The 15,214-nt window shown below is 40.7% G+C and overlaps 2 protein-coding genes across 2 annotated transcripts; one reads left to right on the top strand and one right to left on the bottom strand.

The window, feature by feature from the left end:
• Window positions 1-7,640: 7,640 nt before the first annotated feature.
• Window positions 7,641-9,978, top strand: LOC115620776. Its single transcript, XM_030514185.1, is given in 3 exon segments — window positions 7,641-7,711; window positions 7,784-8,166; window positions 9,173-9,978. Coding segments are annotated over 3 exon segments (1,146 nt in total). The 5' UTR covers window positions 7,641-7,663; the 3' UTR covers window positions 9,888-9,978.
• A 441-nt stretch (window positions 9,979-10,419) lies between these two features.
• LOC115620775 lies at window positions 10,420-11,443 on the bottom strand. Its single transcript, XM_030514184.1, has 2 exons — window positions 10,973-11,443; window positions 10,420-10,871 (listed from the first exon to the last, which is right to left on the bottom strand). The coding sequence occupies exons 1-2, from the start codon at window positions 11,342-11,344 to the stop codon at window positions 10,524-10,526; spliced, it is 720 nt and encodes a 239-aa protein (XP_030370044.1). The 5' UTR covers window positions 11,345-11,443; the 3' UTR covers window positions 10,420-10,523.
• Window positions 11,444-15,214: the final 3,771 nt, after the last annotated feature.

The following is a 15,214-nucleotide window of genomic DNA, read 5'->3' as shown; positions in this document are numbered from 1 at the left end:
GGGTTTAACAAATATGCTTTAAGTTCGTGATTAAATTTATTACATTTTCTTTAAAAAAAAACTTTGCCGCCTATCCATAGTTTATCGTATATACGCAGCTTAACACTTAACACTTTTAACCCTACTGGAATACCTTTGGTTTCTTTGAAATTCTGTCTTCAAAGCCATCGAATATCGAATGCGGTATTCTCGCCATTCTTTGATTATTTTTAAATAGCAAGTAATCCATCAAAGTATGCAAATAGGAAATATTTATATTGAACAAAAGCAACAATAACGTATGTACTTAAAATATAAAAATATTTAGTGACCAGCCCAATAGGTTGAGGGAATTGGCCGAAATAATTAGATTAATTATTAATTAGCGCAAGTATTGACGACTCGTTCAAAACTTAAAGCTTGGTTAATCTAGCTCTTGGATCACAATTCTAAAAGAATTTAATTTAAAAACTTAAGCTTTGAATTCCAAGAATTTCATTAGTTGTAGTAGACTTCGGACGAACTGAATACTACTATAAGTTTTCTGCGTATGAATAAATATTTACTTAATCGATTCAAAGCTGATTCCCTTTGCGGTTATACTGATTTACTGATTTACACTAACTTCTATTAATTACGGCAAAATGCAAGGTTTGAAATCTTAGTTTAAAATACGTACAGAATAAAGAAGAAATGGGTGTGATATATTTTAATCTCCTTTCAAACATAAATGTCATTCAATAAGTGATTTTAGTAACTTCGGATTAAATTGAAATTACAATTATTTGCATACGCAACAATTTTTTTTATCGTAAAGAGTGATTGTTATCAGTTTGCATTTGTTTTCCTATATGTAACAAAATGTAATTCGCTTTTGTTATTATTTTTAACATTTCGCCATTGAGCTAAGCCTAAAAGTTTTCAAATCTCTCTGCCGCTCAACAGTCCATTCCTTTTTTTACTCAGACTTGTAAGCATATCTACAATATATGTATGCTATGATAGATATGTATGTTAAATACGTAATGTGCAAGACACATTTCTGATGCCACATGTTGCCTATAGATTATGTGCTTGCCCTCCTGCCTACCTCTTCGCATGCCGTCTGACAGACAAAAACAAAAACACAACGCGCGACACGATCTGTAAAAGAAATGTACATATCGGCGCATATAATACGCATGGAAATGAAATAAAATCGCATTTTTGTGATTGATTGAAGCATGATTAATGAAAAATTGAACGTGCCGCGAAAGGTGGCATGCTGTAGGTGACGGGTGGGTGTTTGTGAACATGTGTTTGTGTGTGCGTGTGTATGTGTGTGACTTTGGTTTTATGCGCTACATTACCTTTGATTTCGATTCATAACAAATCAAGCAGCAATTTACCTAAAGAGAAGAAAACGAACAAAAATACTATACGTATATGCATGAAAAGCGTAAAAAATATTTAATAAAATTGAATTAGCTGTCTGCCGATGATGTCCACACCCACCAACCACACACACACACACACACGCATGCAATGAGCCGCAGCTGCAGGCTGCTGCTTTTTCAAATACTCGCACACACACACACACACACACAGATCAGCATATTCACAAATCATTCGGCATTGAAATCGACTGCGCCAAGCATACGAATCAAACGTGCGTCATACAATGAGCATTAAATGCTCACGTCAGCTGGAAAACATGGCGCAAATTAAGCGCACAAATTACAGACAAATAGCGGGTGGGGGTACCGGGGTGTGCAGGAGAAAACCAAAATGAAACCAAAACCAAATAGCGATGACTGTCAAACAATACACAATGCCAGGCAAAATGGCAGGCGACTATGGCCGGCCAAACTAAACAAAAGTTACGGACACAGGCCATATTAAAATGTCATCGTGTCATTGGTGCGATGCTGTCCAGCCCCCACCCACCACTTGCCATCTCTATTGGTCGTCTGACCAGCTGACCATCTAACTATCTGACCACCAGCAACTAACGACGACATGATGAAGCGTAAACAAACATGCTCAACTTGCAGACAGGCTGCGGCGGCAAGTGAAAAACAACAGCAGCGCTAAAGTAAAACAAAATAAAATTTTATTTTGCATTTGAAATGATTTTGTGCAGCGGTATCCTCAGAGTCTGTCTCTGCCTCTATCTCTGCCTCTGTCTCTGGCTCAGTCACAGTCTCAGCCAGCGCTGCTGCTGCTGCACTTTCCACCATCTCCTATCCACATGCTGTGGATTTTTATTTGTGTTTCGAATGTTTTGTGAAAGTGCCAGCAGCATTTTCCAGCCAGAGTCCATTTGTTGGCGAGCAACTAAACGTGCGCACACTAACTCTTACCAGCCCCCTCGTCCAGCTACACTCTTTCTTCACAGTACTCGTACTCTGCCGAGCTGTCCAACTATTTTTTTATTTGTATGATTTTTGCAAGCAGCCCAAACATACCTACCAAAGTTCCTCTCACACACACACACACACACACACACATGCAGACACATGCACATACATGCCAACTAGCCAGCCGAAAACTCAGTGAAAACTCTCTTGAGGGCAAAGGGCCAGGAGTTGGAGGTGTGGGCTGCTGGGCGCATGACTTTCAAATGCTGCTCAGTAGATGACCCGCATGAAAATGCTGGCCCTGGCATATTTTTATGCCGCAAGCATGCAGGACAAATGGCTGAAATTTTTGCTGCTGCTGCTGCTGCTGCTGCTGCTACTCCTGCGATGCTGTTGATGATGACGACGACGACGACAACGCAGCCACCGGGCAATACCAGCCTGCCTGTCACTACACTTAAAGAAAAGGAACAATGCTTTGAAAATGGACTTCCACGTACTTATACTCCGCAGAGGAAATTAATTTCGGTTTTCTGTTTAAAATACCGAAAACTTAGTCGATCTGAACTGGGAGAAAGAATTGTTGAAACCTTTTCGGAATGATAATATTTCTCCTTCTACTTAATCGGATTTGATTTCATTCTTTTCATTGGTAGTTCAAAATTTGCCTTTTTCTAGTTATTCTATTACATTTTTAACCTTTATTTATGTGGTAAGACATTAGTCTGTAATTGGAACTGGTAGGAAGGTAATCCAATTCCTCGATCGTGACCGAGATGTTGGCTTGGAGCTCCATACATATTGTGAACAAAGCTACAGTTCTCTTCTGCATGCATATACGCGTACAATAGTTGTATTTGTCATAAAGACTTTCGAAAATACCCAGTTGAGAACAAAATGGTGCCCATAATATAATTAGTACAGTTCGAAAATGAATTACAAATAGACAAAGCATAAATATAGTCACCACTTCATGATTTCTTTAAACCCATTTGAAAACATTCGTTGATAAGTATTACACACATAAGAAGATTTAAGAAGCGCTTTGACTTCAATTCACTGTACTGATTTTTGTCAGTGTACGTACTGCCTGCTGAACACTCTATGCATTGTTAGTTTTCTACATGTGTACGAGTACTTGGTACTGGCGTCCAACGTCCAGCCCTGGGCACGCAATGCCCCTGCCTCCGGTTCCCCTCCCTTCCACTACAACAAAAAAAAAGTAACTACCCCGACAAACTCGTACGAGCTTGCACATATTTTCTTGCTTTAGCATTTCCTACTTTTGGTCAGTGCAACGTGCACAAGAGTGTGTGTGTGTGTGCGTGTGTTTAGATGTGTGTGTTGGGTGTGCAGAAAAATAAATTTTGAAGTCGAGCGGCAGAGCTTGGGATGCAAAAAAAGACAACACATAGAAATATAGAAAAATTGAACAAGTCGTTTGTAATGTGCACGGCGGCAGAATTTATGTCTGGAGCGCGCCACTCGAGTTGAAAATTAAACATTGCGTATACGCCTAGGTGCATAATAATTCATGCTTCCATTTGCCGCATGCTCGAGGCTCTCAGCTTCCGGCTAGATGGGACTGCACCGAAATTGTGTGTAAAATGTTTTAATATGAGTTCATAATATATGACCAGAATCGAAAAAGAGAGAGAGAGAAACAAAGGGGAACAAACGTGAAACCACAGCTCAATTTCTGATTTATAGGTGGGACAGGTTATAGATCGAATCGAACGCCTTCCAAATACATATGCACTAGTACACACACACATACATAGATAGATTGGTATGTAGGCTAGTGTCGTGGACTAGTTGAGTGCATTTTGTTATTGTTGTTGCATTTTGTTCAAGGGCCGTAAAATTTCATTGTTTGCTTTGGTTTCTGTTGCTGGTCAAGGCGTTCGATATGCCTAAAATTGCCGCCAGCAGGATATCCTGTGGCGTAGCCTTCGTGCATGTTGGGCAATTGAGTTTGCATTTGGCTTTTGTTGACCAAAAAGACACACAAAAACCATCCTGCATGCGGTTTTGAATTGTAATTTTTTGCCAATTTTTATTGTATTCTTGTGGCCTGCAACAATAATAAATGTGTTTCATTTTCCATGGCAATGAAAATTTGTGCATAACCAAAACAAAGAAGGTAAGAAAGGGCCTAGTTGTCTGTATTTTCAAGTTTCATTTAAAACATTTCATTCTCGCCTCGGCCAATCCACATACGTACAGCCTGTTATGAGCCATTTAGTTTTATAAATTTGACAGCTGTTCCATTAAAAGTTTTTAAAACATAACAAAAACTTTAGCAAATTATAAATTGTGGCCAACAAAACCATAGCTTGAATATTTAGGTTTAAACTCTTTATATGAATATTTTTTTAAGCATTTCTGTAGCTGTCAGAACAGCTTACAGGCTAATTACATTCTGGCCAAGGTTTGCGGTTTGAACATTTTTTAATGCAGCGCCAATTTAAAATTTGTAAAATTCATTAAGCACTGATTAATTTGAATATTTTAATATTAATTTCATTTTATAGCAATAAACGGTTTTATTATCGTAACTATTTACTCACCACTGTATTTGAAAAGAGATCTCTGTTCTTTTTTATACGATACTGTTTCCGTACTCTTATCTAATCGCTTACTGAAAACTATTATATTGTTATTATTTTGTCTTATAACAAAACATTAGTCCTCCATGGTTATTATCCGCAAGCTCTACACTACTGTTTCTCACCCTTCTTTTGCATTTGATCGTACATAAATCAACACCATCAGATATTACGACAAAATTCCTAAAATGCAATTTGGTCTCCATATTCATGAATGAACTATTTTTATAAAACAAAAACTGTTTTTAAATCATATTGCTGGTAGCAAGCTACATGATTTAGTCATCTGATATAGATATTATCATTTCCAGCTAGACTCACCACAAACATAAAGTATTTCTCCCGAAATGATTTGAAAACAACAATAAAGTTGTTGATATTAGTTTTGGTTGTCAAAGACGCGTCACTTGCAAGAGAAAATAAACGAATTATAAAATTCACAAAAACTGGCAGCATAAATAAATATACATACGTATATTAGTCTTTATTTTACGGGCATTTTGCAAACATTTTATCACTTTGGAATAAATACATAACTTTTATATGGAATGGGAGTAGCGCGCCCATCAACAAGCACCAGTTTTCGTTAAATTTATGACAATTTTTGCAACAATAATTGAAACGAAAGTCGCAAAATTGCGCAAAAAGTCGCAATAGAGGCGAAAGGCTTTATGGGTGAGGCGATGGCAGCATTTTAAAATTGCCATTTTTAGTTAACAATTTCCTTCGTTTTTTTGTTTTTGTCATGCAGTTTTTGTTCAACAGCTGTGACCGCTTTAAAAATATTTACATGTGTTGAAATATGAAAGATGAAGCGATTTATTTATAATAATCCAAAAAAAAAGAAGTATAGTATATACATTTTTGAATCCAATACCGATTTTTCAATCGAATATCACAACATGCAGTGCTGATGTATGTGATTAATTGTTTTTGTTATCGAATAATATTTGTTTTTTATAAGTATTTACATTTTAATCCTTAGTTCTCACTCGACAACAGTAAATAATGATGCCTGATGCCATCAGGATACAGGTTCCTAGAACAAATCTTATCGGATTGGATCTGCTTATTGTGGCTATTATTATTGCGGGTTTTCAGGTCAGTCTGTTTGCTGGTATGGCAGTTGATTTGCACCAGATTCAGGTTCATTCATTATTAAGCTGGAATGTTCTGAAGGACACTTTTGCGGTTCGACGCAGTCATTTTCCAATCCTGGATTCCATATATTCGGGTAGAAGTAGATTACAGCAGCGTAAATTGTCCTCTGGGGGAAATTTGATCTGCTGGACCGCAACTTAACCGCACCCTTTAGCCTTAGACTTATTTACATTCGTAAAAATGCGGAGCCATATGATTACTTATAATAGTCGCCCTCTTTAACCACAATGAAGGTTACTAGTGGACCTATCGTAGAGTTGAAACTTGAATCGTTTTAAACTTCAAATGCCAACCATTCAGGGCTTCATCTTGTCCAAGAGAATAACGTTTCAAACCAAACACATTCCAGATAGATAATCAAAATACGTGTGCATTTTCAATATATTATTGAATAATTCAATATAAATTCCTATAGTTTTCTGAAGCGTAATTAATTAAAATCGATCTTTAAATTAAATCGAATTTGATTGCCAAATCTGTAAATCTACCAGCACTCCACACGGACAACACATCCAGCACACAAATGGCCGTTAATTACTAAAGTGCCAATGTTCGCAAAACGATCAAATTATTTTGTAATAAATAAATGTGATTGAATTATTTATTTAATTTATTTAGGCAGCTGCAGTCGTGCATTGTGTCAAATAATAAATAAAATTGAACAGCAATGTAAAAAACTGTACGGCCAACTGGTTGACATTGCATGGCGGAAGTGGCGACGAGGTGTTAGAATTTTGTGCAACAAGACGCATAAAAAACTGTTTTCACTTGCAGCTTGCCATGACCAACGACAACGACAACTGGAACTGCAACTGCAATGGCAACAACAACAACAATAAAGGCAGCATCGGGTCCAAATGTGTGGCGCAGGCCAAGTGAATTTGTGGCATGAAAACAAATCGTTTAATTGGCTTAAACAAAACGTAACCATTATACGGCCGCCATCGATTATATAACGCCTGGTAGACGCAGCAGGCCCAACAATGCCGTTGACAGCGGTCCCGAAACCGCAGCCATCGAAGCCACATCCACAGCCGCAGCAGCCCCAGCCACAGCAACAGCAACAACAACAGCCTCTGCCCCAGTCTAGGGTATAGCCGTTGTCAAACCAGTTTAATGCCGTCGCCGCCGCTGCTTCACTTTACTTGCTCGTTTTTAAAGAGCAAACTAAAACTGACGCAAGGGTACCAGCAAGCGCCAAGCGCCAAGCTCCAAGCTCTAAGCGCCAAGCACCAACCGCCAAAAGTGTTGGCCAGGCGGAGAGCTAGCGAGCAAGCAAGCGTGCCAACGAGTTTGGCGTGTTATTTGGTTTGGTTTCAGTTAGCCAGCCTGTTCGGTTTTTTTTTTTTTTAATTTTTTTTCTATCTTACGACAGCACACAAAGCGTTGTCAGGCGTTTCAGCATATGCAGCAGCATCGAAGGCAACGGTGACGTCGTCGTCGACGTCGACTGCAGCAGCGGCTATAAAAATTATGAAAAATCTTTACGCGATTTAGTCGCTTAGCGCGGCCTGTTGGCACATTCGCACGCAAGCCCTGCCAGAAGTCAGTCAACAGTAAAAGGAAAACGGCAAAATGAAATTCCATGCTCTATTTTTGCTCCTCTGCGTAGTCGTGGGTCAGGTAAGGCCATCTCCTCCCGCTGTCTCTTTGCCACAACTTATTATTTTCCACTATAAATCTTATGCCTTGCAGTCCTCGGCCAAATATCAGTTGCGCACTCAAGAGGATGCTCTACGGGCGCACGAGGAGTGCCACGAGGAGTTCCGTGTGCCAGATGATATCTATGAAAAGTTCTTGAACTACGAGTTCCCAGAACACCGACGCACCAGCTGCTACGTCAAGTGCTGGGTGGAGAAAATGGGTCTGTTCAACGAGCGCAAGGGTTTCGATGAGAAATTCATTATTGCCCAGTTCACGGCGAAGAATCACAAGGATCTGGAGTCGGTGCGTCATGGCCTGGAGAAGTGCATTGACCACAACGAGGCAGAGTCCGACACCTGCACCTGGGCCAATCGAGTGTTCTCCTGTTGGCTGCCCATCAATCGCCACGTGGTGCGCAAAACCTACGCCTAAGCGTCTCATTTGTGATATCAACTCTGTATGCTAGCTAAAAAAAGACAATAAAGAATATCTCCTTCACTATTCACAAAACTGACCTAAGACAAGCCGAGAGTGCGGGCATGCAAGAGGCTGCATTCATTGAACTCGGTGGCGTCAACCTGCCGCCGATAACCTCCATGGAAGTGATCGATAAGGAGTGATGGCAGAGAATGAGTTTAACGCTTATTTCAGTAGAAAGCGAAGAACTGAGAGAAAAATTCAAATTCAGAATATACTCTGCATCGGAGCTGCATTGGAAAATAATGATTTTTCTACACAACGCGTAAGAAACACGTCGCGTGTGTTCTGTTTTTATAATTTTAACTTATGCAATCGCTGCCGGAAAAAAGCTTCAATATTGCAGTGCAAATTAAAAAACCTGTCATTGGATTAGTCAAATAAAAAATACACTACAATAAAATGAGTTCTCTAAGCAGGCTGATTCATCTAAAATTAATGTCGTTATGTAAATAGCAACAACTTATCTTGACACGAGTACTCTGTTTAAAAAAAAGGTAATCTTCATACCGATTTTGTAGCTGTCCTCTTGCTTGTTTTTCAATACCTTGTTAGGAAATGTTGAGTTTCCCCATTTGATCGATGATTTCCTCTACAGATCTGACGAATTATTCTGTTATCTTTCCATAGTGGGACTTGCTCGAATCTAGAGATTTAACGAAAGCACTTTTTGTATTAATCGGACTAAGTCGCTTTGCAATTTGTTTGTAGCGTTAATCGCGCCTCTGATAACCCCGCCTGCATGCATCAGTTGCCGCGAGAAATCGACGCCACCAGCGATAAGTGCGCGTCTCATTCGGAGCAGCAGTTTTCGTTGTGCATTCTAAGCGAGAGCAGCGCGCGGTGCAATGTCATCGTTTGCTGGAACTTTCTGTCAATTATTCATCAGCTTGCTAGTCCTGGGCACAGCGGTACGTTATTCTTTAAAAAACGATGATGTAGTTACTAAAGAGTATTACAGAGCCTAGCCGATCTGGCCGGCGATGCCAAAATTCTGGAGAAATGTTTGCGCACCCTGAGCACACCGGAGCACATAGACGCCGATCTGCAAAAGCTTGAGCGCTATGTCGATTGGAGCAGCGAGGAGCTGCCCTGCCTGATGCGCTGCCTCGCCCACGAGAAAGGCTGGTTCGACATCGACGCCAACAAGTGGCGGAAGCAGCGTCTGGTGGACGAGCTGGGTGCCGATATCTACAACTACTGTCGCTACGAGCTGCAGCGCAAGCAGCGGGATGGCTGCACCTATGCCTATCGGGGCCTACGCTGCCTCAAGCAGGCCGAAACGCATGCAGGCACCAGCTACACAAAGCTGCTTCAATGCGCCCGCCAGCTGAACGCCAGCAACGTGGAGCTGCTGCAGTACACCAAGCTGCGACCCAAGGAGAGCATTCCCTGCCTCTTCGAATGCTTTGCAGGTGCTATGCATTTCTACGACAAGACGGGCAATTGGCAGCTGAGCAATTGGCATCAGGCCTTTGGACCCAGTCGCCACGACCAGCACGATTTTGAATCCTGTCGCAGCAGCGAGGAGCAGCGTCTGCGTGCCGACAATAAGTGTGCCTGGATGTATGAGGAATATCTCTGCTGGGAGCGCCTAAACGGCAACTTGGAAGCAGAGCCTATTGACACAACAACAACAGCAACAATGACGACGACGACAAAAGCAACTGCAAACTAGTTAACACTTTCGATTTTAACATAGCATTGACTGTATGTATTATATATAGTACTTATAAAATAAGTCGGCACTACTCTTAAAAAAGGATGAACCTATTCTTTAAATAATCAGCAGTACTGCATTAATGGGGATTTCAAATAGGTGGAGGAAATGGGGTCTGCCCGCATTCAATATCGGCAAAGTCCAATTCAAAGATATTAAAAGTTGTTGAAGTGAAAAGATCTTGACTGACTGCATACAGTTTTTTTACATTTCCCAGAAAAAGATCTGCAATGTCCACTCTTACTTCACAATAAGAGAGTAGTTTAACTTTTCTTCAGTTCAAGTTCAGGCGAAAAGATGTGCTTGAAATATTATTTTAAAAACTGAAATCGGTGAATAGATACTGTTCAAATTGTTTGATTTTCTTGAGCATTGATGTTGTATTCAGAAGCAAATATGATTGGAATGGGAGGAGCGGGCTCCACTCCGCATTATCCGGTACCCACTCCTGTAAATGTGAAAAGAAGACTTACATTTTATCAAAAAAATAAACTGTAGATAACACAACGGTGGATTGGTTTACTTTATTTCATCAAACTTTCTCGTTACAACTCATCATAGAAATTTGAAAATTGTCAAATTATTGGAGTTTTCCTATTTGGCCATCACATAGCAGGTGAACTGATGGTAGACGGTGAGGCAGGGATTGCGTGCACGTAGTCTGTGGCAACCGCGTACATTTGCATTGGGCAGTGGGACGGCCAACTCCCGGCGCATATCTTCGAGTCGCCAGCGTCGATTGCGCTCGTTGAAAAGCTGCAGCTTGTTGATGAAGCAGCGGGTGTAGCAGGGTATTGGCTCCTGGACGGGGAACTGTGAAAATTCAGAAATGCGTTTCCATTCCGCCTGATCGATCTCGAGAAGACACTCCTTCATCGCCGACTTGGCAGTGTCCGTGATATTCGGCATGTTCGCAATCAAGATGAATGGATCGTTCTCCAGCTGTCACACACACAAGCAAACACATATTTATTTATAATTTTTATTAATATTATTATGAGCCTGATAGTCATTGAAGCGGTCAATGCACTCTTATCACTTACGCTGACAATGCAGTGAAAGCCGCTGTAGGCATGCTCACAACTGCCCCTCTGGCCATTGCTCATTTCCAATTTGGGCTTGCATGCCTCGTAGGTCGCTTTTCCGAATAGCGCCACAATCTTGCTTTCATTGAAGCCGTCGTTCTCGAAATTGAACATCTCGTTGAGATAGCAGCGTGTGAAGCATGGAATCTCCTCATAATGCTCCGACCATTCGGTATAGCTTTGCAGACGCTGGCCGCTATCCGACGTTAGTCCTCCATAGCTTTCCAAACACTTGTCGATTACCCTCTTTTCGCCATTTAGGAGCGCAGTGGTTTCCAAAAATGTGCCACCAAGCAATGCAAAAAAAAGCAACCACAGGCCTATCATCATCTTTTCAAATTAGTATATTTTGGGTATCTATCACGTTCCAACTGCCAGCAAATACTGAACCACTCGCCAAACTTCTCAAATACTCGAGCATGACTTATGCTAATCCTTATCTCGCATTGGTCAATTTTTTAGCTCGAGCCACTGCGAAAAAAATCTACAATTCCACAGTGCGAGCAAAGCATATAATTACAAAAATATTTCGAAAAGTTCATCAAACTGAGACTGCCCTAGCAGTAAAGGGACTTTGAACAAATGGACAAAATATCAACTACTTGTATATACGATCTGTTCAATCAGAAATTGTTATTAGAATATTAAATAATTGTATCAAGCTTTAGCTAAGCACGTTACTTACGATGTTAAAATTGCGCACCCTATTTATTTAAAGAAAACGAGCACCTCTTTCAATCTAGTCCTCCAGTTTCAGAAAACTACCTTAAAATACATTTGTTTCAGAATAATATAATTAACCAAGAAAAGGGTTTCATTACTGCACTTTTTCGTTTTTCTACAAAAGCGCATTTTGAAAATATTCGTAAATAATAAAAAATTTAACGATTCGTTTTGCAAAATCGTCTCAAATCTCAGGTTGAAATGTGGGGATTACTCTTGGATTACTCAGATCCCAACTTTTCTAGCTGTGTAGAGATAACCCAATTTGCTGAACTTGAGGTAGTTCAGTTGCCGCTTCCGAGTGGGCAGACAGCAACTGAACTGGGTGATAAGCACACTCTTCCATGCTTCCAGCAATGATTATCATCTCTCGCAGCGCTCTCTCGCTATTTGTCAATAGTTCAAGTTTAGGCTTGGGCAATACATTTTGTGCAATGTGGGACGACAGATTCTCAAAATATACATATGACTTGTGTGTTTGGACACACCTTGGCATGCCTCTTACGTAATGGGCAGTGGAGTAGGCCTCACAAAACCCGGGGCCAGTTGCATTTTTATTGATCAACACCTGCCAATGGGGCCACAAGAAACGATTGCTCGAGCCGATGATTTTTTTTTTTATTTGTTTCACTTCTCTTTTTTCAATTTTTTTATGTTTTTTATTGGATTTGCTTGCTGTTGTTAATTGATTTTGTGTTTGTGGTTTTTGTTTTTGTTTTGGCATTTTGCCGGCACTTGTCAGCATTGTTAATAATGTTGTTTATAAAGGAGCTGCGTTGCTCGTTGCTCGTTGCTCGTCCCACTTAACACATTTTTGAGCAACCGGATTTCAGCAGTTTGTCGATTTTTCGAATTGTGGAATTGTGGAATTGTCGAATCGTGGAGTGTCGTGTGTGTGCGCAAAACATGTTTGAGGGTAGACAGTAGTCAGCACGTCGCAGCACTTTTGCGAATCTACGCCGGCGATCTTCGACAACAGCACCAGCACCAGCAACATCACCATCACCATCATAATCATCGCCATCATCATCAGCAGCTACAGCAGTATTGTCGTGAATGGATCAACTGCACGTTGTTGGCCAAGTACCATACACCATACACCACAATACAGTCTAAAAGTTGAAAGTGGTTCTACCGCTCACTTGCGCCAATCAGCACTTCCAAGAAAAGAAAAAAAAAAAAACGAAAAGAAGATATACTACTATATATACTATACACTGGATAGCAGACGGCCATTGCGGTTTGGCTAACTGGCTAGCTGCGTGTCTGGCTGTAACAAACATAAATGTGTAAATCTTTTAGCCATTTCTTTCTCGGAGTCTGGACAGTTGTCCCCACCACCGCCGAGCCAGCAGCTTCGCAATGACCTTGGCTCTTTTTCTTGCATGTTCAGTGCGCGGTTGTTCAAATTATTTATCCAGTTTCGCTTGCTTCTTTTTCACTCTCGACGGCTCTTGTCGATTTGTTAAATTTTTGTTTCAATCATGGCTAATTTTTTCTTTTAATTTTTCACAATCCACTCACACACGCATAGCTGTATTTTGTTCGGTTTCTTTTTCTTGTCGTCAGAGCCAGACTGTGGGGCAATGCAATGTTGCTTCTTCTGCTGCTGTTGCTGCTGATGGTGATGATGATGATGATGATGAAGACGACGCAATGGGTATGACGCTGATGTTGCACCGTTATGGCTTGACCTTTGGCAATTTAAAATGCAACAGCCTAGGAGGTGGTGGCAAAGTCGTCTGAGTTTGAGGCTTTTGGAAAATTTTGTGCGATTTCAACACGCAAGTTTTTTTTTTTTTTTGGACTTAGCAGCCCGGTTTGGGCCGCGGCTCATTTGTAAAACAAATTCAATCGGTTTTAAGCACAGCATTGATTAGCATATGTTTAGCTATAGTTAATGATTGTTGTTGTAACTGCTGCTGTCCCCATTTTTAGGGCTTTCTTTGGTGCCAGAGCTGCGCCCTCTTTGTGTCAAAGCCTGTCGCATCGCATCGCATTGAGCTGAATTTATCGACAGTTCGAAATTAAACGTTTCTTTTGTATATTTCAAGGTTATAACCCAGTTTTTGCAGGCGTGTTTTTTGATTCGTCTTTATATGTATTTTCCTTCTTCTTCTCTTTTTTTGGCAACAACAATGCGTTTTTTTTAAGTTATGGTGAGAAAGAAACTGAAATCAATTTGATTTCGTTTTATAAAAAGGAGAAGAGGAATAAAAAAAACTGGATACCTTTTGATAAGGCCGTGCCGCCAATGCTGCTGCTGTAGATGCTCGGATAACAATAATGCGCTCATGCTGATGGACCTTGGGTTACTTGGCCCGAAAAGCAAACCGGGCCCTGGGCCCGGGCCAAAGCATTGGGGGAAGGTAGCGCGGACAGCTGCGTTTAATGACACTTACAAATTGGAGTTTGCTCAACGAAAGTGCGTGTTGGCAAACATAATTAAAAATACATCAGCTTATTGTGTAACTTGTGCAATTTTTTGGCCAACCTGCAATGCAAATCAACACCCAGATAAGGCTAAGGGGGTGCGATTGCGATGGAAATGGCAATGCTCTCAAAGCGCAAATATTGAGTTTTCAAATGACTATAATTAAAAATACATCTGTGTGGCATGTGGCTTTTATTTTGGTGGTGCACAGAGACGACAGCTGCCCCAAACAGTGTAATCACAATCACCTACATAGGGACAGGCAGTCAGACAGACAGACTGACAGACAGACAAGACAGATGCAAGACAATGAAGCGGGCTTTGGCTCAAAAGTGGAAAAGAAAAAAAACACACGCAAAGAGCGGTCCCCCAAAAAGAGTTAAGACGAAGTCAACAACCTCCGCACGTTTGTTGCCTTCAATTTAGTGCAAAACATCCACCTCATTATGTCTGAGCCGACATCGTCGTCTTCTGCGTCGACGGCGTTGTCGTTAGTGGGAATTAATTATGCAGATGTATTCATTGTATTGCGATTTCAAGTGTGGCAAAATGCATTATGCCCAGGTGGGTAGCTGTACTTATTCATAGTCGTCATCATCAAGCTATTTCGTTGACTTGATGAGTTGGGCTGTGGCTGTGGCTGAAGCTGAAGCTGTGGCTGTGACTATGCTATGGCTGAGCTGACGCCCATGCAACTTGTTGTGCCCAATAATAGTTATGAACACATACACACCCAACCAGACACTCTTTACCACACACACTTGCACACACTCGTGAGCTTGTGAGTTTGTAAAAGCCACACACATGATCAATAAGTGGTGCTTATTGCAAAAGCCTTTTAAATGCTTTTGTTTTCTCATTTCGAATTTAATTTTTTTTTGTTTTTTTTTTTTTTTTTTGACTATTATAAATTAATTTCTACAATCGTTTAAGCTTCCGCTCAGTGCCCGAGCGCTTTTCAGTCGAAGCCACCATCAAAGTCAAACTGAAAAACAGATTTTTTTGAAAGTAAATTTCTCTGATCATTGACCTCGAGTGTGTGG

The sequence above is a fragment of the Scaptodrosophila lebanonensis genome, unplaced genomic scaffold, assembly GCF_003285725.1.
Source record: "Scaptodrosophila lebanonensis strain 11010-0011.00,11010-0021.00 unplaced genomic scaffold, SlebRS2 tig00000024-arrow-pilon, whole genome shotgun sequence".
Classification (NCBI taxonomy): domain Eukaryota; kingdom Metazoa; phylum Arthropoda; class Insecta; order Diptera; family Drosophilidae; genus Scaptodrosophila; species Scaptodrosophila lebanonensis.
This window is presented reverse-complemented; position numbering and strand designations above follow the sequence as displayed.